The sequence below is a fragment of the Erinaceus europaeus genome, chromosome 3 (assembly GCF_950295315.1).
Source record: "Erinaceus europaeus chromosome 3, mEriEur2.1, whole genome shotgun sequence".
Taxonomy (NCBI): domain Eukaryota; kingdom Metazoa; phylum Chordata; class Mammalia; order Eulipotyphla; family Erinaceidae; genus Erinaceus; species Erinaceus europaeus.
The window spans coordinates 88,040,711-88,065,942 of NC_080164.1; the positions used below are offsets into that span (position 1 = coordinate 88,040,711).

General features: G+C 42.3%; 1 protein-coding gene and 1 non-coding gene across 2 annotated transcripts in view; one reads left to right on the forward strand and one right to left on the reverse strand.

The window, feature by feature from the left end:
• EML6 (EMAP like 6) overlaps positions 1-25,232 on the reverse strand; it is a 352,660-nt gene that overhangs the window by 167,794 nt on the left and 159,634 nt on the right. The window contains exons 7-9 of the mRNA XM_060187640.1: positions 21,463-21,598; positions 4,538-4,739; positions 584-721 (exon numbers count right to left, since the gene is read on the reverse strand). Coding sequence (XP_060043623.1) covers positions 584-721; positions 4,538-4,739; positions 21,463-21,598 — 476 coding nt within the window. The remainder of the gene's footprint in view (positions 1-583; positions 722-4,537; positions 4,740-21,462; positions 21,599-25,232) is intronic.
• LOC132537874 (U6 spliceosomal RNA) lies at positions 6,581-6,682 on the forward strand. Its single transcript, XR_009549297.1, has one exon. It is a non-coding gene; the product is annotated as a U6 spliceosomal RNA (small nuclear RNA).

Sequence of the window (25,232 nt, forward strand, 5' to 3'; positions counted from 1 at the left end):
TGCCCTACCAGCAAGCACTTAAATCTCTTATCCAAAAGCCCCTGGGACTGCAGCCTAGGAGGTGGTACAGTGGCTAAATTGCATTAGGCCCTGAGTTCAATCCCTGACATTATACATTCCAAAGTGATGTTCTGGTTCTCTCTCTTCCTCTCTCTCTCATTAATAAATAATTCTTAAAAATAAGCTCTTGGAACCAGATGATGTCTGAAATTAATTAGTCATTGGATTTGAGAATGGCTTACAAGATATGTAGGAGCTGAGGCAGTGCTCTATATGAAACACATTAATCGTTTCTCAGCAAATTACAGGATACATGATTATTCCTACTGAGAGACAAATCTGCTGCACATAATCTCACTTTAGTTCCCTGGACCAGGCTGTGCTGCCAAATAAGCTCCCAAAGAAATTTGTATTTCCACCATTTGGCTTTCAGAATTACAGACAGAGAACTGTGAGTCAACACTGTTACCGGTTGGAATTAAAAAATGCATTTTTCCCAAGGGTCAACTATTCATTATGACTAGAAGAATCTCTGTTTCAGCTAAAGAGTTTTGCTAATGCTGTTTGCAGTGACAGTACATGCCTGACTCGGAGAACAATGAAAGAGCCATCCTTCATGCCCAGGGCCAACTGGGATCCTTCTGGGCTGAACGTAACACTGCGAACTGCTTCCTCCATGTTACATCGGGCGATCAGTGCATGGTCAGCCAGGCTCCACAGCCTAAGTACAATAACAAAATATGAGACAGGTAGCTATCACCCAGGTCTAGCAAAGAAGAAATTACAGAAGCCAGAACTCCCACCTTATATACCCTATAAAGATTTCTGGTCCATACTCCCAGGAAGAGATAAACGTTAGGGGAAGATGAACAGAGGCTCTGAACTGCAATTCCATTAGGACTCAGAGAGATGAGGAAAACAGGAAATACATTCAGAAGTAGTAAAAGGTGTAGGTGTTAGGCAAGTATATATAAATATAGACAGAAATAATAGTCAATGTATATTTGTGGCCTTGGGAGAACTACTGCAGTTTCCAATGGAGAGAATGGGGACATAGAACTCTGGTGGTGGGTTCCAGATGCTACCGTGATACCAACCGGACTTCCCTGGGTAGATGACCCCACCAATGTGTCTTGGAGCCCCACTTCCCCAGAGCCCTGCCCCACTAGGGAAAAAGACACAGGCTGGGAGTATGGATCGACCTACCAACGCCCATGTTCAGCGGGGAAGCAATTACAGAAGCCAGACTTTCCACCTTCTGTCCTCCATAATGACCCTGGGTCCAAGCTCCCAGAGGCATAAAGAATAGGAAAGCTATCAGGGGAGGGTATGGGATACACAGTTCTGGTGGTGGGAATTGTGTGGAGTTGTACCCCTCTTATCCTATGGTTTTGTCAGTGTTTCCTTTTTTAGAAATAAAAATTAAAAAAAAAAGAACTCTGATGGTGGGAACAGTGTGGAATTATGTTCCTGTTATCTTATAATTTTATAAATCAATATTAAATCACTAATAAAAATAAATAGATACATTTTTAATTAATGAAAATAACAGGGAAGAAATGAAAACAGGCAGCTTCCTCATATTCAGCCAGTTCAGGCAGGAAAACCTGCTCACTGTTCTGTTCTAAGAAAGACCACAGCAACACACTCCTGTGTCCTTTCTCCCAGGTCCCCTAAGTGGGAGTCTGAGGAGGTTCTTCATCTTATCATAGGCTTAACTGCACCTTTTGATACACCCAACAAGAAATACAACACAACGTGACGTTTCCAAAGATCTTGAGACTTGTAGAAAAGACTATTTTGAGCACTGCTTCACGCAATCTTTTTTTTATCTTAAAAAATAATATTTGAATATCAGCCCCTTGTGATATGACATGCCATAATTAATTACTCATATAAAAATAGACTTTAATTTAAGTATTAAAAAATGGCTTTCTTGTATTCTTTTTGCCAATGGATAAAGGAAGTAAAGAGGAAATTCCTGCTTCTATACAATTTCAAGAACACAATTGAATGTGTGCTTTGTTACTGAACTGAATGGGTTCAGCACACAAGATTTCAGCTGTGATGTACTCTAGAAGTTGGAATTCCCATAGGATTCAAAGGGAGCTCACACAGAATCTTACTTTTTATCTTTGGAAATCAAAGACTGTTCTTTTTTTCCACCAATGACTGTTACTAACACCTCTAGAATGAGAAGTACTACTAGGTACTATGATTAGTTTAAACACAAGATGAGGGCCCTTCTAGTTAGCTGTGTTAAGCACATACTGATTAAAATACACATTATGTTTGTTGGCCTCCCTAGGAAATGGCTCTTGAGATGGAGAAGAATGAAGGCTACCCCTGTCAGAATGGGACCAGTGTTGACTCTGCACAGCCAGGGACAGGCTTACTGTCTGCTGCTGGCAGAGTCCTCACACTTGAGGACCTGGCAGATGAGCATGACTGCTTCTGGGGCCATCAAGAGAACAGGATAAGAACTACTAACTACTATTTTTAAAAAATATTTTATTTGTTTATTTATTTCCTTTTTGTTGCCTTTGTTTTTACTATTGTTGTTATTGATGTTGTCATTGTTAGATAGGACAGAGAGAAATGGAGAGAGGAGGGGAAGACAGAGAGAGAGAGAGAGAAAGATAAACACCTGCAAACCTGCTTCACCGCCTGTGAAGCGACTCCTCTGCAGGTAGGGAGCTGGGGGCTTGGACTGGGATCTTTATGCTGGTCCTTGCGCTTTGTGCCACATGCACTTAACCCGCTATGCTACTGTCCAACTCCCTAATTTTTTTTCCCCAAAACTCCACAAACAGTGAATTCAGGTTCCCTAGACTGCATGAATGTGAATGCTTCACCAGAAGAGACAAAATAAGGATCTAATGTGTGGCTGAATTAGTCACCTGTCCTCTCTCTGTGAGTACTTTCAAGACTACTGGGGCAGGGAGATAGCAGAGAGGTTATGCAATACTTTCATGGCTGAGGCTCCAAGGTCTCAGGTTCAATCCCTAACAGCAACATTAAAGCAGAGCTAAGCAGTACTCTGGTAAAACAAAGAAAAGCATAATGGCTTCTCAAAGGCTAGGTGGTGGCTCAGTTAGTACAGTGAACACAGGGAGTAGGGTGGTAGCACAGCGGGTTAACCACACGTGGCGCAAAGCACAAGGACCAGTATAAGGATCCCAATTCAAGCAGCTCCCCACCTTCAGGGTAGTCGCTTCATAGGCGGCGAAGCAGGTCTGCAGGTGTCTATCTTTCTCTCCCCGTTGTCCCAACAACAAGTCTACCTTCTCTCTCCATTTCTCTCTGTCCTACCCAACAACAACGACATCAATAATAACAATAATAATTATAAGAATTTAAAAAAAAACAAGGGTAACAAAAGGGAATAAATAAATAAATAAATAAATAAAATTAAAAAGTATAGTGAACACAAATGTTTCCATGCCTGAGGACTCGAGTTCAAGCCCATGGTCCTCACCTCAGGGGAAAAGCTTCATGAGCAGAGGAGCAGTGCTACTAGTGTCTCTCCTCTCTCTCTCTCTCTTTTTCTCTATGTCTCCTCTTTCTTGTCTCTCACCCTCTATCACAAAAGAAAGAAAAAGGAAAAAAAATGGCTTTTGGGAGCAGTGGGTTTGTCATTTAGTAGCAGAAAAAAAAAAGACTTCTCAAAAGAAGAAAACAGTGTATACAAGGGCAACTTCAAATACTGAGTTCTGCGGTAGAGAGGTAAGAAGTAACACTGTGTGGTCTGGGTTTCCTAACTCTGTCTTCCCACCAGGAGGGATGGAGGCACACTGCTGCCCATATGCAGAGATGCTGTGGTGGGTTTGCTGACTCACCACCAACACCACCACAACAATGAAAAACATGGTAAGCTCCCCTTGTGCAGGCTTTCCCAGATAGTGGCTTATGTTGGAACCTGGGTCATCGTGCATGGTAAAGTGTGTGTTCTGTCGGGTGGGCTATCTCTTTAGCTTATGCTGTCAACTGAAGAGAGAACTAGAAGTCAGGCTTAAGCTCAGACTAGGCGTTGTCTGTTGCACCAAAGCTAAAGGACTCAGGGAGGGGGCAGGAACTGGGGGTTGAGTAAACAGTGGAGACTTAGTGTGTAGTACTGGAAAAGGACTGGACTGAAGGTGGTGGTGGGAGTAGGCCACAGAAACCTGTCACAGGGAGATAAGGAATTATACCCATGAGGCAACATCCGACTTGTAAATCATGTTGCTAACTGAACAAGACTATGAAGAGAAAATTATAATATGAATCAAAAGTTAAAAAAGGGGGTATCAGTGTTTTTCTACCTCTAAGCACATTTTCATGAGTTAAGACACAGTGGGAGGAAGAAAGCAACAACAAAATATCAAGAAATGAAATGGATGCTGAGTTAAGCATCTCAGCGTGCCATTTGGCAATGTGTGGTTGGTTCTCTACTGTTTGTGATTTGTCCTCCTCTTTATTTGCAGGCACACATGGGCTAAGGAACTCTGATTATCCACATGAACTCAGCATGGTGACATGGCCAGAACTGAGCCCTTACCTAACAGAGCGGTCATCGCTGCCAGTCACTGCCAGTGGCTTCTTGGGGTGTAGGGCCAGAGCCCAGAGCTCCCCCTCACAGTGGCCTTGCAGGATCAACATGGGCTTGTCTCGTTCTCGCACAATCACTTCGAAGATTTCACTGTCCTGGGTCCCTGCTAGCAGGCGGTCTGCTTTCCAGCACACACTCCGGATAGAGAGACCTGGCAAAAAACACTTTGTTTGGAGGGTGGGTGGGGGGGACTTATCTTCATGCCTATTGTGAATGAAAGACACTAGGACAGCTTCTGACATGACAAATCTTCACCCAGTTCCTAAGAGTGAAGAATTGACTCCACACAACATTCTCTTTTATTGGGCACTTCTTTACATGTGTTAGTCATTTCCAAAGTTACTGGTGACTTATTTTGCAAGACTGATTGCTTTTTCCTACTCGACTTAAGATGTTTATGTGCCTTTGCTGCAGGGTAGGTATATTTTAAATGCTACCTCTTTGAATGAATGAGAGAAATCAGTCTTTATGAAAATCTAACCCACTTTGAAATAATTTCTGATTTTCTATAGAACAGTTAATTATCTCTTCAGTCTGGAGGATGATATCACTGTATTAAAATTACATGTGGGTGATGCTTGAGAATAGTGAATTATCATATTAGACCAGTTTAGAATGTCTATGATCAGAACTTAGATTCATTCTGCTGGGCAAACAGATGCAGCATGTCCCAGGAATATATAAATGAAACTCAGATTTGAATCTCAAAATACCACCATTCACCAGGGAAATCTTTACTCTTGATTAATCTAATTTATGGAATACTCTCTGAAAGCTCAGCATTTATTTATTTATATTTAATGCCTAACCTTTTAGTATTTTATTCTCTCTAGACTTGCTTACATGGGTTTTGTCTTGTGATTTTCTCCCTTTCTTACTGGGATCATTATTTATTGACTTATACAGTGAATTTTCTCATGTCTAAACAGAAAGACCCATCCTTTTGTCCTGCTCTCCATCTCATTCCTCCCTGGGGACCAGTTTTTCTCACTATGTGATTGAAACTGTAGTTATGAAGACAGTGTGATTTACCATACAAGTCACAGCCCTTTGGAAAATAAAAGGGAGCTTTAAAAATACTTAAATGTATTTGTTTTTGCAATATCTATGAGTTAAACAAGAAAAGTTGGTTAAGTCTGCTGAAAGACATATTAAATACTGGAAATATTTTCAGGTACAAAATTCAGACAAAAAAACATTAAGAACAATAAAGCCCAGGACAGCAGAGTGAACAAGCAGAATCAAGAAGACTTTTAGGGCTATCAAATGATTCCGGCGGATACTATAATGGTGGGTACATTGTATCTTTTCATTTTTCTCTTTTTATTTTTATCATCATTATTTATTTATTTATTGGACAGAGACAGCCAGAAATTGAGAAGAAGGGAAGATAGGGAGAGAGACACCTGCAGCCCTGTTTCACACTTGCAAAGCTTCCCCCTGCAGGTGGAAACCAGGGGCTTGAACTGGGATCCTTGCTCACTGTAATGTGTGCACTCAACCAGGTATGCCAACACCTGGCCCTCATGCTATCTTTTCTTAAAGATGTATACACCTGTATTTATTTATCAATATTTACTTACTTATTGATGGGAGGAGTAGAAAGAGAAAATCAGAGCATCACTCTGACACACACAATGCCAGGAACTGAACCCAGTACCTCATGCTTGAGAGTTCAGTGCTTTCTCCTCTGGGTCACCTCCAAGGCCACTGGATGTATGTTATTATATACCAATAAATGCCTGTGAATGCTGAGAATATACAATACCCAAAGTTAGCCCAAGTGTGAGCCAAGGGCTCTGAGTGGCTATGAAGTGTCCATGTTGGTCCCTCCCTTGACACTAAAGCAGCAGTCTGCTGGGCACAGCAGACAGCCCACCAAGTCACCTGAGCACCAGTCCTGGAGCAGGTGAGAAATCGCAACCTTTTACACAATGTAGGCTGTAAACCTAAAACCACTGAATAAAAGCTGTTTAAAAATCTCAGGACAGTGACTGCTTCAGCAGTACATGTACTAAAACTGGAATGATGCAGAGATTTGCATGGCCCATGCATAAGGATGACACGCAAATTTATGAAGAGTTACATGACGTTATATACCTGTGAGACTGTCAAACATCAGAAAGGATATTAACAACAAATGCTGGGGAGTCCGGCGGTAGCATAGCGGGTTAAGTGCACGTGTGCAAAGCACCAAGGATTAGTGTAAGGACCCCAGTTCGATCCCCTAGCTCCCCACCTACAGAAGAGTTGCTTCACACGCGGTGAAGCAGGTCTGCAGGTGTCTCTCTTTCACTCCCCCTGTCTTCCCCTCCTCTCTCCATTTCTCTCTGTCCTATCCAACAACAACAACATAACCATAACAATAAAAAAACAGGGCAACAAAAGGGAAAATATATAAATATGTTGGGGAGCTTGTGGGGGCAAAGGAACCTTCCTGCACTGCTGGTGGGAATGTAAATTGCTCCAACCCCTGTGGAGAGCATTCTGGAGAATTCTCAGAAGGCTAGAAGTAGACCCACCTCACCAGCAATCCCTCTCTTGGGGATATATCCTAAGGAACCAAACACAACCATCCAACAAGATCTGTGTATACCTATGTTCATAGCAGCACAATGTATAATAGCCCAAACTTGCAAGCAACCCAGGTGTCCAACAACAATAGATAGCTAAGAAAGTTGTAATATATATACACAATGAAATACTACTCAGCAGTTAAAAATGATTAAAAATTATTAAATCATATCCTTTGCCTCATCTTGAATGGATCTTGAAAGCATCATGTTAAGTGAGAGCAGCCAGAAAGAGAAGAATGAATATGGGATGATATCACTCATAGGAGGAATTTAACAAGGACAGAAAGGGAAAACAAAGTAAAACTTGGACTGAGTTTGGTGCATTTTACCAAAGCAAAGGACTCTGGGGAAAGAGGGAAAGAGAATGGAGTGGGAGGTGTGGGGGTGAGGGACAGGGTGGGGGTGGGTGCAGGAGCAGCTTTGGGATTCTGGAACATAATGGTGAAAAAGGACACAATTTGTAAATGAGAGAGTTTTGAGACAGCTATCATAGGGGAGCTGAGAAATTGCACCCATGTGTCAACAACTGTACTATAAACTACTAACCCCTCCAATAAAATGACAAAAGAAAAAAAAACACTGAGTCAGATGGCATTCTGGACAATAGAAAGTTCAACCAGGGTACAGGGCCAATCAGCTAGAGAGACCTGGCTGGAGTTCCCAACCAATTCCCTGTGGCCTTGAAAGAATGGCATGTGGCAAGGCACTGACTTAATGAAGTCTTTTAAGTAACTGTGTGAGCTAAACTCCCTGCTCCGTCCCCGGAATTCATTAGGATGTGTCTTAACATGGAAGGAGCGGACTCCCCAGCACACTTCTTATTCCTGCTGTGAGCAGTAAGGAGGGTCACCTTGGCAATGGCCACTTCCGGCTCAGTCACCCAAGACAGGCATTCAAAGCTGAGAAGGACAGACATGAGGTAAAGGCAGACAGACAAGGAAGTCAGCTCAGATATGGAGGAAACTCAGCCTTTGGCCAATGTACCCTTCTTGTCCCTCTGTTTTTCCCAGTCTTTTCAGAAGGCGACTGTTCATTAAATTACATTCCTGTCTCTTCCTTAAAAAGGTCAGTTAACCATCCCCCATGCAGGGTTTGCCCTACCTATAGTTGTTACTACACAAAAGATAGAATGCTTTGTTCATCAAAAAACAGGAGGTAAAGGGATATTAATGATGTCCCAACATCAGAAAAATCCATAAAAATACACTTACTTATTATATTTATTGTGCATTTTCTCTCCCTAATGCCTTAGAAGATAAAAGAGGTGTTTTTTTTTTTTTTCCTCCAGGATTATTGCTGGGGCTTGGTGCCTGCACCACAAATCCACTGCTCCTGGAGGCTATTTTCTTTTCCCTTTTGTTGCCCTTGCTGTTTTATTGTTGTTGTGGTTATTATTGTTGTTGTTATTGATGTTGTTGTTGTTGTTGGGTAGGACAGACAGAAATGGAGAGAGGAGGGGAGACCGAGAGGGAGAGAGAAAGATAGAACTACAGGTCTGCTTCACCACTCCTGAAGCAACCCCCCTGCAGGTGGGGCTTGAATCAGTCTTTTCCTTTTTTGTTGTTTTTATCATTGTTGTGGTTATTATTATTTTTGTTATTGATGTTGTTGTTGCCAGATAGGACAGAGAGAAATGGAGAGAGGATGGGAAGACAGATGGGGAGAGAAAGATAAGACACCTGCACACCTGCTTCACCACTTGTGAAGTGACCCCTCTGCAGGTGGGGATCCGGGGGCTCAAACTGAGATCCTTACGCCGGTCCTTGAGTTTCGCTGTGCTACAGCCCGGCCATATATATATATGTTTTATGCCAGTAGCACAATGTTTTGACTACTAGTTGTGATACAGTTTCAGATCAGAGTGTATGATGGAGAAGTAGACTTCTGTTCTACTTCTTATCTCTTTGACCATTTGGGTCCTTGAATGGTCTTAGGATGTCTGTTCTGTTTGTGAAGAAATGCCTTTGAGAAAGATAGAAAATAAGCTGGGAGTATGGGTCAGCCTGTCAACTCCCATATTCAGTGGAGAAGCAATTACAGACTGATATTTGCTAAAGGCAGCGGCTTGAGTTTTAACTGAAATGAATAAAGATAAGAAAAGGGCACAAACTTCCAGCCACAAAGTAAGTCCTGAGCCCAGGAGATGGCTTAGTGGACTAAGTGCATGCCTGACACTAGTGAGGTTCTAGTTTGATCCCAGGCACCACAAGGGGGCATCGTGGATAACACTAGAGGAACACCACAAAAGGTAGAGAGCAACGTTGTACAGCCTCTCCCTTTCTCTACTCTCAAAAAATATAGAATGGAAATTAGACTGGGGTGGTGATTCAGTGGCATTATACAAGTGTAAGGCCCTGGGTTCATTTCCTGGCACTGAATAAAAAATTAAACCCTGGGGGTGTGGTAGACAGCATGGTAGCTACAGCCGATCAGACTTTGGGGCATATCTGAAAGTCTTGAGAATAGACCTTAAAATTCTCTCTGTGTGGTGAGGGTAGTGAGTTAGCAAGGTGTGATGATGGGTATTCATTAGACTTCTGGAGTGATCATGTTACAATGTGTATATATACTCAGTCATTACACTGCATTCCTACAACTGATGTCATCTGTCAACATATGTAAATCAAAATGATATACACATATCTACATGCTGTATAATTCAGGAAAGTGTTACAGATGTTAATATTATCAAAATACTCAAAATGCAATCCCTTCAGAAAGCCACTGATTGTCTTACAAGACTTCCCCTTCTTCAGGACATCCACGGCTCCACTGTCAACATAAGATGGCCTCAGCCTCGGCAGCAGCTCAACTCATTCCATGCCAGACAGCTTAGCAACTGAGACTTTTTACAAGATCCAGTATTACTTGGGCCCTAAATATAAGCATGTACTCATCCCTCCACCGCTAGCATTTTCTATCTTGACTAAGGGAAACAAAGTCAGAAAGACATGAGAATACTAGGTGCTTCTAGTCCAGCACCTAGAACTGATAAATATTAGCACTTTGAAAGTATGAACATGGATTTTTTAAAAATTTATATATAAAATAGAAACACTGACAAGACCATAGGATAATTGGGGTACAATTCCTACCACCAGAACTCCGTATTCCATCCCCTTCCCTCCCGATAGCTTTCCTATTTTTTTTTAAATAAAAAGAAAACACTGACAAAACCATAGGATAAGAGGGGTACATTTCCACACAGTGCCCACCCCCAGAGTTCCATATCCAATCCTCTCCCTTGATAGTTTTCCTATTTTTAACCTTCTGGGAGTATGGATGGACCCAAGATCACTGTGTGATGCAGAAGGTGGAAGGTCTGGCTTCTATAATTGCTTCCCTGCTGATCATGGGTGTTGACAGGTCCATCCATACTCCCAGCCTGCCTCTCTCTTTCCCTAGTGGGGTGGGGCTCTGGGGAATCAGAGCTCCAGGACACATTGGTGGGATTGTCTGTCCAGGGAAGTCTGGTTAGCATCATGCTAGCATCTGGAACTTGGTGGCTGAAAAGAGAGTTAACATACAAAGCCAAACAAATTATTGACTACTCATGAACCTAAAGGCTGGAATCATGCAGATGAAGAGTTAGGGGGTCTCCGTTTTGTATATAGCTAGTAGATGTATTTTAGTTATATTCCAAAGGGCCTGTGGCTATACTAGTTGTTGTTTTTTCCCCTGAGTCTGAAATCTGATATGCAGGTGGATCCAAGTTATTGTCTGGGGAGATGTCATGGCTGGAAAAAGGACCAGAAAGCTGGATCAGGGAAGAGAGTAGCTACCTAATATGGGAAAGGGGTATAAATGTTGACTGTAAACCCCATCAATTTGATGTGATCTGGGGCCCATATTCAGCTTAGGAGCCTGTGTGACCTCTGCATCCCTGTAGATCTGACTCACATTCTGTGGTCAGGAGTAGAAACATTCCATGCTGCCCCAATATCAGGACCCATCTTCCTTAGGTGTAGCACAGAGTATGTTGTCCATCCTCCCTTCGGAGGATGGAACATTCTCTACTGTTGTTGATCCAAGTTGAGGGCAAGGTCCTATGGGGGCCCACAAAGGGGTCTATTGTGTTGTTCCTGATAGGAATGACCGATAACAATGGAGAGAGGGATTTATTCAAGGTTTAGGCCCATCATGTCTGTTTGGGAATCTCAAGACTCCCCAAATAGGGCCCCAGCTGATGGGGGGGTAGGGTGGACGGATAGTGACTAAAGAGTCATCCTTGAAGTATGCCAGTCTCTTGCCCTTATTCAGCTTTTGCAGTCCTTGCTTTGATAAGGTTAGCTTTGGAGTGAGTGAGGGAAGTGTAATAGGAAGTAGATGAGGAGGGTATCTAAGTCTAAGTGGATACTATTTCACTATGAACTTTATACTGACTCACTGCAGACTATTGTGTATTTTTGCTTTCAGGTATATATTTTGCCCTAATTTATGGTTACATGTGAACATATACTCTATCTCATGGGATCTGGTCTATATCTAGGTTTTGGGACTTTGTTAGGAAGTGAGCTACTTGGAATGGAATTAAAGAATCCTATGCAAGGAAAGGTCTTACTGGAGTAATGAGGCTGAAGGGTTGACATTCCATGCCTGATGTCTCTGGACACAGTCTGAAGTGAAGCATGGTGAGGTGGTACTTGTTGTATTGATTAGGTTGGGATTGGCGGATGCAATATCATTTGGTATGAATTGAGATAATATGCAGGAAAGTGAGCCCCACCCTAGAGGTTCCAGGACTGGGGGAAATATATGCTCTATAGAGGAAGCGGGAGGGTCCTGCTGTCTTAGAGTTTAAGAAGGCAGTAGATAGTTATTGCTATAATCACATTATTTGGCAATTGAGTTAACTCTGAAATATCCCTTTGTTAGGATTTGCTGTATCATACACAACATCACCATAATTTATGACCTTTGACATTATTTGTATATAGCTGTGCCACCGGTTGCTTCTGTTCTCCCTGGTCTAAGCTTTTAAGAGAGTCAACGTATCAAAGACTCAGCCTATGGTCTGTGCATTAAAAAGTTTGAGATGAGGGAGTTGGGCGGTAGTACAGCGGGTTAAGTGCAGGTGGTGCAAAGCAAGAACTGGCAGAAGGATCCTGGTTCGAGTCCCCAGCTCCCCACCTGCAGGGTAGTCACTTCACAGGTGGTGAAGCAGGTCTGCAGGTGTCTATCCTTCTCTCCCCCTGTCTTCCCCGCCTCTCTCCATTTTTCTCTGTCCTATCCAACAATGATGACATCAATAATAACTACAACAATAAAAAAAAGTTTGAGACATTCAATCAAATTTCCCCTCATATTAAATAGTGATTTGTATGACTACAAATTAATAGGAGTGTACATAAACACTGTTCCCACTGTGTCCCATCCATTCCCCCCTACCTCCCCACCCCGTGAAGCCGAACATCCACCCTCACCCTCAACCCAGGGTTTTTTTGGTGCCCTACTCCAAATTCAGTCAAATCCTGCTTTGAGTTTCCCTTTCTGTTCTTCTTTCTCAACTTCTGTTGATGAGTGGGATCATCCCATCCATACTCACTTTATCTTTCTGACTTAGCTCACTTAACATAATTCCTTCTAGCTCCATCCAAGATGGGTCAGAGAAGGTGGGTTCAATGTTCTTTTTTTTTTAATTAATTAATTTATTCCCTTTTGTTGCCCTTGTTGTTTTATTGTTGTAGTTGTTATTGATGTCATTGTTGCTGAATAGGACAGAGAGAAATGGAGAGAGGAGAGGAAGACAGAGAGGGGAAGGAAAGACACCTGCAGACCTGCTTCACCACCTGTGAAGTGACTCCCCTGCAGGTGGGTAGCCAGGGACCCGGTCCAGGATCCTTAGGCCGGTCCTTGCGTTTTGCACCACCTGCGCTTAACCCACTGTGCTACTGCCCGACTCCCGGGTTCATTGTTCTTAATAGCTGCGTAGTATTCCATTGTGTATATTTACCAAAGCTTTCTCAGCCACTCATTTGCTGTTGGGCACCTGGGTTTCTTCCATGTTTTAGCTATTACGAATTGTGCTGCTATGAACATAGCTGTACATATATCTTTTTGGTTGGGGGTTATGGAGTCCTTGGGGTAGATCCCTAGGCGAGGAATTACTGGGTCATATGGAAGCCTTGTAAGAGTTCTTCATACTGCTCTCCACAGAGGTTGTACCAATTTACATTCCTACTAGCAGTGCAGAAGTTTCCCTTTGTTCCCACAGCCTCTCCAGCATTTGTTGCTGCTGTCCTTTTTGATGTATGCCATTCTTACAGGAGTGAGGTGGTATTCCTAAAGAGGCTTAGGAACACAGCTGAACCTTCCTAATCAGGCAGACTGATAAGCCTGGCAAGTTACAAGCACATAGTCATCTTTACAGAGTGGATCCAGGAATTCTTGGGGTCATCGAAAGAGTCTCGGGGGACAGGCAGGAAGAAAACCCAGAAACAAGTTCCAGAGGCCAATTAGGGGGACCTGGCCTGGTTTTCTGACCAGCTTTCATAATCTGAGTTCATGTAGTGAGTGCATTTGAAAACAGCCTCCCCCCCAAACTAACTAATAGGCAGGGGAAAGTCCATGTGAAGGAAAGGTATGGTGCTAGATAAGGATTACTTCTGAATAAACTTGGGCAGGAGAAGAAAGGGAGAGAAAAGGAGGTGCTACATTCTCATTATTTACAAATTTAATGAGATGTCAACTTTTTTTTTCAGAGACCAAGGCAGTGCCATATACAGGCTAGTCTTCAAGTAGAGAAATGATATTTTGTATATTAGACAAGCCAACCCCAGGGGCCCAGCTTTGAAGATAAGGCCACTCCCACAATGGAGACAGCTGTAGGACACCTCTGGGGGCTGGTAACTATTCAAATTCCCTAAAAACATTCATCTCAGTGCCTATTGGAAGTCTGCATGCACAAGAAGTGAGGAGAACTACAGTCTCTCCTGGGCACATTCAAGGAGACCCTGGTGACAAGGATCAGGCAGTACTTCCCAGCTCCTGTCTGTCTATGCTTGGCTTTTAACTCTTCTGACACAGAACAAAAAAGCAGTCATGGTATCCTAACAGGGCGGGGCAAGGTAGCTGAGACACTGGAATACAACTGAGGTACAACTATTTATATTCTGCAATAGGAGTCAGAAAAATATATCAGGTATTATTTGGGATACGGTTGGAAATCTACCAATTGTGAAACAAACAACTAGACAAAATCCAGATCATCTAAAACTATAGTGTGTTTTTCCTTTAAAAAAATGCATGTTTGGGGCTGGGAGTCTGGCTTGACCTGCCAATACCCATGCCCAGACCTTCTACCTTCTGTACACCATAATGATCCTGGGTCCATACTCCTATAGAGAAAGAATAGGAAAGCTTCCAGTGGAGGGGATGGGATATGAAACTCTGGTGGTGGGAAATGTGTGGAATTTTACTCCTCTTATTCTATGGTTTTGCTAATATTTTCTATTTTTTATTTTATAAATAAATTAAATTAAAAAAAATTTTTTTTGGGCCCTTCTGTCAGTATAAACTGAAGGGATGAGGTGTCTGCATGTTGGATATGGTCGCCTTATACCCCTCTGCTGAGAGAAATGTGGACATCTAGGGCCAAGGAGACAGCTCTGAGGGAGAACAGAGAATTCGCTTGCCTGAGGCTCCAGGCTCCATCCCAGGCACCCATGTGACAGACCTAAGCAATGCTTGGGTTTCTGTCATTAAAATACAGAAACAAAATAAGATAATTGAGTTTATTAGAAAGAAAGGAGGGGAGGAAGGGAAGCATTGCACTGTGCTTAGCCCACAACCAGCAGATGGCATTAGAGAGTAATCACATTCACATAAAAATCCTCTAAGGTTAAAAACAAATTCTCACCAGCCCTTCTACCTAGTTTTCTATGCAGCCAGAAAGTAAGAAACAGTTTCCTTCTGATTCTGCCTCTCTCTGCTACAGTCCTGATGGCTTGTCATGGAGAGACAGAGTCCATGAACATCAAGCAATTACAAAAGCCAGACCTTCCACCTTCTGTACCCAATAATGATCCTGGGTCTATGCTCCCAGAGGGATAATAAAAAAGGAAAGCCTCCAATGGAGGGGATGGGATATGGAACTCTGGTGATGGGAACTGTGTGGAATAGTATCCATCTTGTATATCATTATTAAATCAGTAATAATAATAATAATAATAATAGCAGTCAATTGCTCATTTTTAAAAAATGAAAATAAAAACAGCACTCTGAATTCCTTCTTTTTCAAAACTGTTGCTTAGAGACACTGGCTGAGTAAATGATGTTGTTGGCTCTATCATTCTGCATTGTTAATGAAAATTGTACAGTACAGCAGGTCTGCAGGTGTCTCTCTTTTCTCTCCTCTATCTGTCCCCCCATTTCTCTCTGTCTGATCCAATAAAATGGAAAAAAAAATGGCAAAAAAAAAAAAGAAAACTTGTTTGTAGGCTCACCCATCAGGAAACATCTAGTAACTCATAAAAAATGTGCAAGTCATAAAAAATGTGCCTGAATGAGGCTGGACTTGGGTGTTTTGGGTTTTATTCTGGGTATACATAGAGATAAATTGAGCTGGAAGAGACAGACAGCGAGCCACCTGCCGCACTGCTTTATTATAGCTAGCAAAGCCCCCCACCCCTGGCAGGTGGGGACTGGGGCTCCTGTGTGTTGTAGCATGTGCAATTGACTGGATGTGCCACTGCCCAGCCCCCAGATTTGGGCTTGCTATGAACACTTCAGTAAGAAGTCTTTCTTTCTTCTGAATTTAGCTACCTGTTTGCTTGCTTGCTTGTTTTTTCCCCACTGAGATGGAATAAATGCTGGAACTCCTTTGGACCCTAGCAGTACACAGCAAGCTTATGTGAGAGCGATGCCACAAACATCACTGCTTAGGACACAATTTTTACATAGACTGAGAAGTAGCACAGTGGACAGTGATGGACTCTAAAGCATGAGACTGAGTTACGTCCTTAGCATCACATGTTATAAAGTGATGTCTGTTATCCCTCTCTCTTTCCCCTCATAAAAATAAAGCTTTTCAAAAGGAAGGAGGGAAAGGAAAGGGAGTTGGGTGTTTGTTTTTGCCACCAGGGTTGTCACTACGGCTTGGTGCCTGCACTCCTGGTGATCCAATTCTTCCTTTTCTTTTTCCCCTTCCTATTTTTAATTGAGAAGGGAAAGGGTAGTAGAGAGTGAGAAAGAAAGACACCTGCAGACCTGCTTCACTGCTTGTTGCTGGGCTAGCTTCACGGGCGGGAGAGAGACGACCAGGAACTCATGGCTGAGCGGAAACCCAGTCCAATGTTTATTGATCAGAGAAAAATGGCTTTTATACTTTCCAAAGGGGGAAGTGGCAAGTGGTAAAAGGAAATGACTAGGAAAGGGGGAGGAGCAAAAAAGAGTGTGAAGGTAACAAACTTCCATAGCAGCTGTTGTGAAGGTTCTAACCAGTGGGGATTAAACCAATGCCCTGCAGGCAGGGCGGGTCTCAGGCAAAAGTGATTATGTAAATAGACCACAGCATCAAGCAATGCAAGGGAACCTGGCATGATGACCACAGATAGAAACAGAAGCAGAATTAGCCAAAGGAGAAATGATGACCAACAGCTTATGAAGCAGACCACCTATAGGTGGGGAGCGGGGGTTCAAACCCCAGTCCTTAAGCATGATGATATGTGTACTTAACTGAATGTGCCACCACCTGGTCCACAAAGGGAGTTGCTTAAATAGAGAGAAAGCTGTACTGGCATCCAATTAGAGTAAAATATTCTATAAGGAGGAGTATGGGTAGTACTCAGAGATTGTGAAAATTAGGAAGGTGACAAGTAAATGACTGCCATTTCAGGACTGACAGTGCTTGGGCTTAATTAGGCTGCAGTATGCTAAGTCCTTTAAAAGTATAGCCCATCACTGCCTTCAGTGTAGAACAACAATGGTAGAAACTGCCCCATTCTCCAAAGGGAGGCTGGGTCAACATACTCTGCCACTGAAGGAAGACTGGTCCTGAAATGAGTGCAGCCTAGAATGTTCTTAGCTGGGACCATGCAATGTGAGCTCACACTGACAGGGATGCAGTGGTTACCCAAGCTCCTGTGCTGAATATGAAGATATGAGGCCTAAGTCAGAATTATGGAGTTTACTGTTAAAGTTATTAATATACTTATCCCATAATTGAGAGCTACTCTCTGTCCTGATCCAGCTTTCTAGTCATATTTTCAACTCTGATACCATCTTCCCAGACAACACTTTTTGCCCACTTGCATGTTAGCTATGGGGCTGAAGGCAAATGGAATTCCTAGCTTCTTCCCACACAAAGACCCCTAATCTCACCTGTTATATTCTTACTTTTTGGTTCCTGTTAATTAAACAATTTGTCCTGCTTTCTATCAATGCTTTTCAACCACTAAGTTGCAGATGCCATGACGCCAACCTGACTTCCCTGGGCAGGTGACCTCACCAGTGTGTCCTGGAACCTCACCTCTCCAGAGCCCTACCCCACTAGGTAAAGGGAGAAACAGACTGGGGATAATGGATCAACCTGCCAATGCCCATGTCTAGTGGAGAAGCAATTACAGAAAGCAGACCCTCCATCTTCGGCATCCAAAAAGATCTTTGGTCCATACTCCCAGAGGGATAAAGAACAGGGAACCTGGGGCTGGGTGGTAGTGCAGCAGGTTAAGCACATATAGAGTGAAGTGCAAGGACTGGCGTAAGGATCCCCTACTTCACAAGTGGTGAAGCAGGTCTGTAGGTGTCTTTCTCTCCCCATCTTCCCCTCCTCTCTCAATTTCTCTCTGTCCTATCCAGCAGCAGCAGCAGCAGCAGCAGCAGCAGCAGCAATCACAACAATAACTGTTGGTATGCTTCTAAGACCCCTTTTGTCTCATTGGTTTAATCCCCCCTGCTTAACACTGTATTCTATTTACATAACCACTGTTAACTAAGCACCGCCCTGCCTGCAGGGCATTGGTTTAATCCCCACTGGTTCAAGATGTCTTTTTGTTCCACCCCCTCTCATAGTCACCCTGATTTCCACCACTGTCTTTTCACTCCACCCTCTCTACGTCACATCCTGTTTCCACCCTACTTGGCGAGTATATATAAGGACAGGATTGTGATTAGAGATGGCTTAGATAGTGCTGTGTTCCACATGAATAAAGACTGAAGTGCGTACCACTCAACCATGAGTCCCTGGTCGTCTGTCTCCCATCCGCAAAGCTAGTCCAGCAAATAACCACAAAGGCAACAAAATGGCCCACAGGAGCAGTGGATTCGTAGTGCAGGCACTGAGCCACAGTGATAACCCTGGAGGCAAAAAAACTTCCAAGTTGGGGATGGATACAGTACCCTGTTGTTGTGAACTACACCCTTCTTATCCTACGGTCTTGTCAATCACTATTAAATCACTAATAAATTTTTTTTTCAAAAACATACAGTCCATTATTCCTTCTGAGCTACAGGCCATTTCCCTCTGGTTGCCATCTAACAGTGCTTGGTGAGCTGGAGTCAGTGCGACAAGCCAGGTCTGTGAGGCACAGGCTTTATTGCTAGCAATAAACCTGAAGGCTTGCTTCAAGTTCCCCATTTACTGCATATCTGCTTTGATCTTGACAAGGGAGTGTGTGTGGAACCTACTGAGACGCATACAAAACGGAGGGAGTCCCTGATCATCTTCCTTTGACTCTGAGGTCAAGGGTTGGTCATGGGGGGTTAGCAAGTATAAGAAACCCAGTGCACAAGGATGTCACTCAAAATCAGCTGCTCTGGGTCCAAAGCCAAGGAGATGGTACCAGGGAAAAAAGTATAGCCAGGTAAATAACATATTTTCCGTGATATACACACTGTAAAATTAAAAACCTTATTTATGTGGTGCCATTTTTACATGAGCTAGGAGACTAACAAAACACTTTCATATAAAAACACTTTCATGGGGAGTCGGGTGGTGGCGCAGTGGGTTAAGTGCATGTGGCGCAAAGGCTCGCCACCTGCAGGGGAGTTGCTTCACAAGTGGTGAAGCAGGTCTGCAGGTGTCTGTCTTTCTCTCCCCCTCTGTCTTCCCCTCCTCTCTCCATTTCTGTCTGTCCTATCCAACAATGACAACAACAATAACCACAACTATGTTAAACAACAAGGGCAACAAAAGGGAAAATAAATTAATTAATTTAAAAATAAAACACTTTCACGCCTGAGGCACCAAAGACCCCAGGTTCAATCCCAGCACCAACATAAGCCAGAGCTGAGCAGTGCTGTGATTAAAACGAAGAAAACAAACAACAAACTAGAGAGCATTCACACCTCTGAGGACTTTGGGACTCTAAACAATTTCTGATGAACCCCTTTTTCTTCTCAGTTCCTGGCACTTGGACTAATTCCCCTTCATCTGAACAATAAGTTTCCTCCCTGTAAATCCCAGGATTCCTCCTCTACTGAGCCCTTGGTGCTGGCTTCAGGAGTCAGGTCTGAGGCCCAACAATAGCAAATAAACAGACCTTCCTATATACATTTTCATTTCAATCTCGCTCTAACCTAAGTTCTTATTTTAAAAAAAGATAACTCTAAAATGAGACTTAATATATATATATAAAATCTGCTTTGCACCTTCTGGAACAACTGTTATCATAATTCATAACTAACACTGACTGCGCATAGGCCATGCGCCATGACTTACTGGAAACACTGTGAAATATACTTGATCTTCACACTACTCTACAAGATCAGTTCTAGTTTCAGGCCCATTTTATAGATGAGGAAACCAACACCGAGAAATACTGACAAATCAGACCAAGATTTTCAAACATATCATTAAGTTTGGATTTGAATCCAAATCCTCTGATTCTGAATTCATGCTCTTAAACTACTAAGGTAAATACTACTAAAGACTTATTTTTGAAATAAGTTCTTTGGGGTGTCGGGCGGTGGCGCAGTGGGTTACGCGCATGTGGTGCAAAGCGCAGGGACCTGTGTAAGGATCCCGGTTTGAGCCCCCGGCTCCCCACCTGCAGGGGAGTCGCTTCACAGGCAGTGAAGCAGGTCTGCAGGTGTCTTTCTCTCCCCCTCTCTGTCTTCCCCTCCTCTCTCCATTTCTCTCTGTCCTATTCAACAACGAACAACATCAACAATAACAATAATAACCACAACGAGGCTACAACAACAAGGGCAACAAAAAGGGGGAAAAATGGCCTCCAGGAGCAGTGGATTCACGGTGCAGGCACCGAGTCCAGCAATAACCCTGGAAGAAATAATAATAAGTTCTTTGGCTTCAGTGGTTGGTGAGGTGTGGAACTAGATCACTATAATTGTATAGTCTAGTAAACCATTATTACATTGCTAATTTAAAGAAAGTAAAAATAATAATAATAATTTCTTTTATTTATTTATTCCCTTTTGTTGCCCTTGATGTTTTGTTGTTATAGTTACTATTGTTGTTGTTATTGATGTCATTGTTGTTGGATAGGACAGAGAGAAATGGAGAGAGAAGGGGAAGACAGAGAGGGAGAGAGAAAGATAAACACCTGCAGACCTGCTTCACCGCCTATGAAGTGACTCTCCTACAGGTGGGGAGGTAGGAACTCAAAATGGGATCTTTACGCCGGTCCTTTTGCTTCCGTACCACTTGCGCTTAACCCGCTGTGCTACCGCCCAACTCCCAATAATAATAATTTCTTTGGTTTGTTTTATCTATCCATCTCAGAGGGTGAGGACAGTCACACTTTTGTCAAGTCTAAACAAACCAACTTTTTTTTTTTTTTTTTTTTGCCTCCAGGATTCTTGCTGGGGCTCTGTGCCTGCACTACAAATCCAGTGCTCCTGTGGCCATTTTCTCAATTTTTTTTTTTGATAGGACAGAGAGAAATTGAGAGGAGAGGGGAAGACAGAAAAGGAGACAGACAGACACCTGAAGACCTGCTTCACTGCTTGTGAAGTGACCCCCCTGCAGGTAAGGAGCCAGGGCCTCAAACCAGGATCCTTGGGCCAGTCCTTGCACTTAGTACTATGTGCACTTAACCCAGCATGCCACTGCCCAGCCACATCCTCCCACCCCACCAACCAAATTTAATGAAACTCCCATCTGGTGCTTCTTATCAATACAATGTCCTCACAGTAGTACCTTTGTATAAATTCAGGAAAGGAGTCATCTATTGATTCTTACCATACTTTTGATCTTGTATTCAATATGTTTGTGTGAACTGCCTTAAACTTTTTATGAGCTAAGATGGAGAATAGAGAGATACAAATATCAATCTAGAACTTCAAATTGAGTTTAACATTGTTCAAGTTATGATAAGTATTAATATAGACACATTTTACCTTTATATCCTTGTTCTGTCTCCCTGAGGTCAATTTTGGTTATTGGTTTGAAATCCGTGTCCCATAGCCGTATACACCCATCTCGTCCACCCGTGGCAAAGCCTTCTTCACAAGCATACATGCTAAATATTCCAGCCTGTTGATTAAGATAAATACTCAATGCTGTGATCATTCCAAATGGTGATTACAGTTGGATCTCACTGATTAAGAAAACAAAGCCAAAACAAATCCCTTGCTCTCTATTTAAATTTAAATCCTGCTAGGAGACTATTTACCGTACTCTTTAATCTTAGCTGGATTAAAAATTAATAATAAAGCCCAAAACAAACCAGCTCAAGTGTACATTGCCATGAAGTCATGAGAGATTATAAAAGAAAAATAATTCTAGGATACCTTGGTTAAAACAGACATGGAAATCATAAATTCCTTTTTATTATTTATTTATTTTTGCCATTGTCAGAGTCTCATTGATTCAGCTGACTTTTTTCCCCCCAGTGGGTGAGAGGCAGAGAGAGAGAGAGAGAGAGAGAAAGTGAGTGAGTTTGCACAGGGCTGTGGCACATTCAATTAAGCACACGTAGTACTATATGCAAGAACCAGTACAAGGACCGAGGTTCGAGCCCCTGCATCCCACTTGCAGTGGGGACGATTTACAAGTGGTGAAGCAGTCTGCAGATATCTATATTTCTCTCTTCCTCTCTCTCTTCCCCTCCTTTCTCAATTTCTCTCCATCCTACTGAATAAGATGGGAAAATGGGTACTAGGAGCAGTGGATTTGTAGTGCTGGCACTACAGTGATAACATTGGAGGCTGTAGGGGGGGTAGGGAGGCTGGGAAGCTACAGCACTGAAGCTTCCTTCAGTGTGCTGGAGGCAATATTTGAACCTGGATTGTGCATATGGCAAAGCAGCACACCACCCAAATGAACTATTTTGCTGGCCCTATAAATTCAGTCTATGATACCTAAATCTGACAAACCAAAGAAAGACATTAGAAGTATTCTGTATAGGGGCCGGGTGGTAGCGCAGCACACATGACACAAAGTGCAAAGATCCCAGCAATGTACAAATACCATGCAGTTCCTATGAATGGCACTTTTTAACAAAATAGAATGAGTATAAGTGAAATTTGTTTGGAAACATAAAAGGTTCTCCAATTGCCAAAGAAATCCTAAAGGGATGAAAAATATGGAGGCATCATCCACTCTGACTTCAAACTGCACTATGTAGCTATAGTTATCAAATTAGAGTATGAATGGCATGTACACAGACACACAGGCCCATGGATTAGAACTGAGAGTTCATAAATAAGTCCTCACATATATGAACAGTTAACTTATGACAAGGGAGCAAAGAACATAAATGGAGAAAGGATAATCTCTTTAACTAGCACTGTTCAGAAAACTGGTTAGCCATACCTAAAAGGAACTGAACCACTATTTCACACCGGAAACAAACGTTACTCAAAGTGGACTAAAGACTTGCACATTAGACCCCAAACCACAGACTGCACTGAAGAAAACATAGACAGACACATCCTGACACTGGCATCTGAAATTCTTTAAAAAGAGGTCTTCCAACTAGTACCTCTACTTTTAAAAGTCTTCCAGAATATTGAACACTGGAATAGTCCCTTCCAGCTTCTATGAAGCCAACATCACTCTGATACAAAAAGCAGACAGGGACACAACCAAAAAAGAAAACTACGACTAATATCTCTGATGAACATAGATGCTAAAATATTGAACAAAATTCTAGCCAACTGGATAGAGCAGTATATTAAAAAGATTGTTCATCATGACCAATGGGGTTTATCCCAGGGGTGCAAGGTTAGTTTAATATACATAAATCAATGTGATCCACCACATCAATAAATGCAAGAAAACCACATGGTCATATCAATAGATGCAGAGAAAGCCTTTGAGAAAATACAACATCCCTTTATGATCAAAACACTACAAAAAATGGGAATAGATGGAAAATTTCTGAAGACAGTGGAGTCTATATATAGCAAACCTACAGCCAACATCATACTCAATGGTGAAAAACAGGAAACATTTCCCCTCAGATCAGGTACTAGACAGGGATGCCACTATCACCATTACTATGCAACATACTGTTGGAAGTTCTTGTCATAGCAATCAGGCAGGAGCAAGGAATTAAAGGGATATAGATTGGAAGAGAAGAAGTCAAACTCTCCCTATTTGTGGATAACATGATAGTATACATAGAAAAACCTAAGGAATCCAGCAAGAAGCTTTTGGAAATCATCAGGAAATACAGTAAGATGTCAGGCTACAAAATTAACATTCAAAAGTCAGTGGCATTCCTCTATGCAAACACTAAGAAGAAGTTGAAATCCAGAAATCAATTCCTTTTACTATAGCAATAAAAACAATAACATATCTAGAAATAAACCTAACCTAAGAAGTGAAAGACTTGTATACTGATAATTATGAGTCACTACTCAAGGAAATTGAAAAAGACACAAAGAAGTGGATATTCGATGTTCATGGGTTGGCAGAATTAACATCATCAAAATGAATATACTACCCAGAGCCATATACAGATTTAATGCTATCCCCATCAAGATCCCAAGCACATTTTGAGGAGAATAGAACAAATGCTACAAATGTTTATCTGGAACCAGAAAAGACCTAGAATTGCCAAAACAATCTTGAGAAGAAAGAACAGAACTGGAGGCATCGCACTCCCAGATCTCAAAGTGTATTATAGGGCCATTGTCATCAAAACTGCTTGGTACTGGATCATGAATAGACACACTGACCAGTGGAATAGAACTGAGAGCCTGGAAGTAAGCCCCCACACCTATGGGCATCTAATCTTTGACAAAGGTGCCCAGACTATTCAGTGGGGAAAGCAGAGTCTCTTCAACAAATGGTGTTGAAAAAAATGGGTTGAAACATGCAGAAGAATGAAACTGAACCACTATATTTCACCAAACACAAACGTAAATTCCAAATGGATCAAGGACTTGGATGTTAGACCAGAAACTATCAGATACGTAGAAGAAAATATTGGCAGAACTCTTTTCCGCATACATTTTAAAGACATCTTCAATGAAACGAATCCAATTACAAAGAAGACTAAGGCAAGTATAAACCTAAGGGACTACATCAAATTAAAAAGCTTCTGAAAAAGAAACCACTACCCAAACCAAGAGACATCTTACAGAATGGTAGAAGATCTTTACATGCCATACATCAGACAAGAAGCTAGTAACCAAAATATATAAAGAGTTTGCCAAACTCAACCACAAGTAAACAAATGACCCCATCCAAAAATGGGGAGAGGTCATGGATAGAATATTCATCACAGAAGAGATCCAAAAGGCCGAGTAACACATGAATAAATGCTCCAAGTCTTTGATTATCAGAGAAATGCAAATAAAGACAACAATGAGATATCACTTCACTCCTGTGAGAATGTCATACATCAGAAAAGGTAACAGCAGCAAATGCTGTAGAGGTTGTAAGGTCAAAGGAACCCTCCTGCACTGCTGGTGGGAATGTCAATTGGTCCAACCTCTGTGGAGAACAGTCTGGAGAACTCTCAGAAGGCTAGAAATGAACCTACCCTATGATCCTGCAATTCCCCTCCTGGGGATATATCCTAAGGAACCCAACACACCCATCCAAAAAGATCTGTGTCGACATATGTTCTTGGCAGCACAAAGTATAATAGCCAAAACTTGGAATCAACCCAGGTGTCCAACAACAGATGAGTGGCTGAGCAAGTTGTGGTATATAT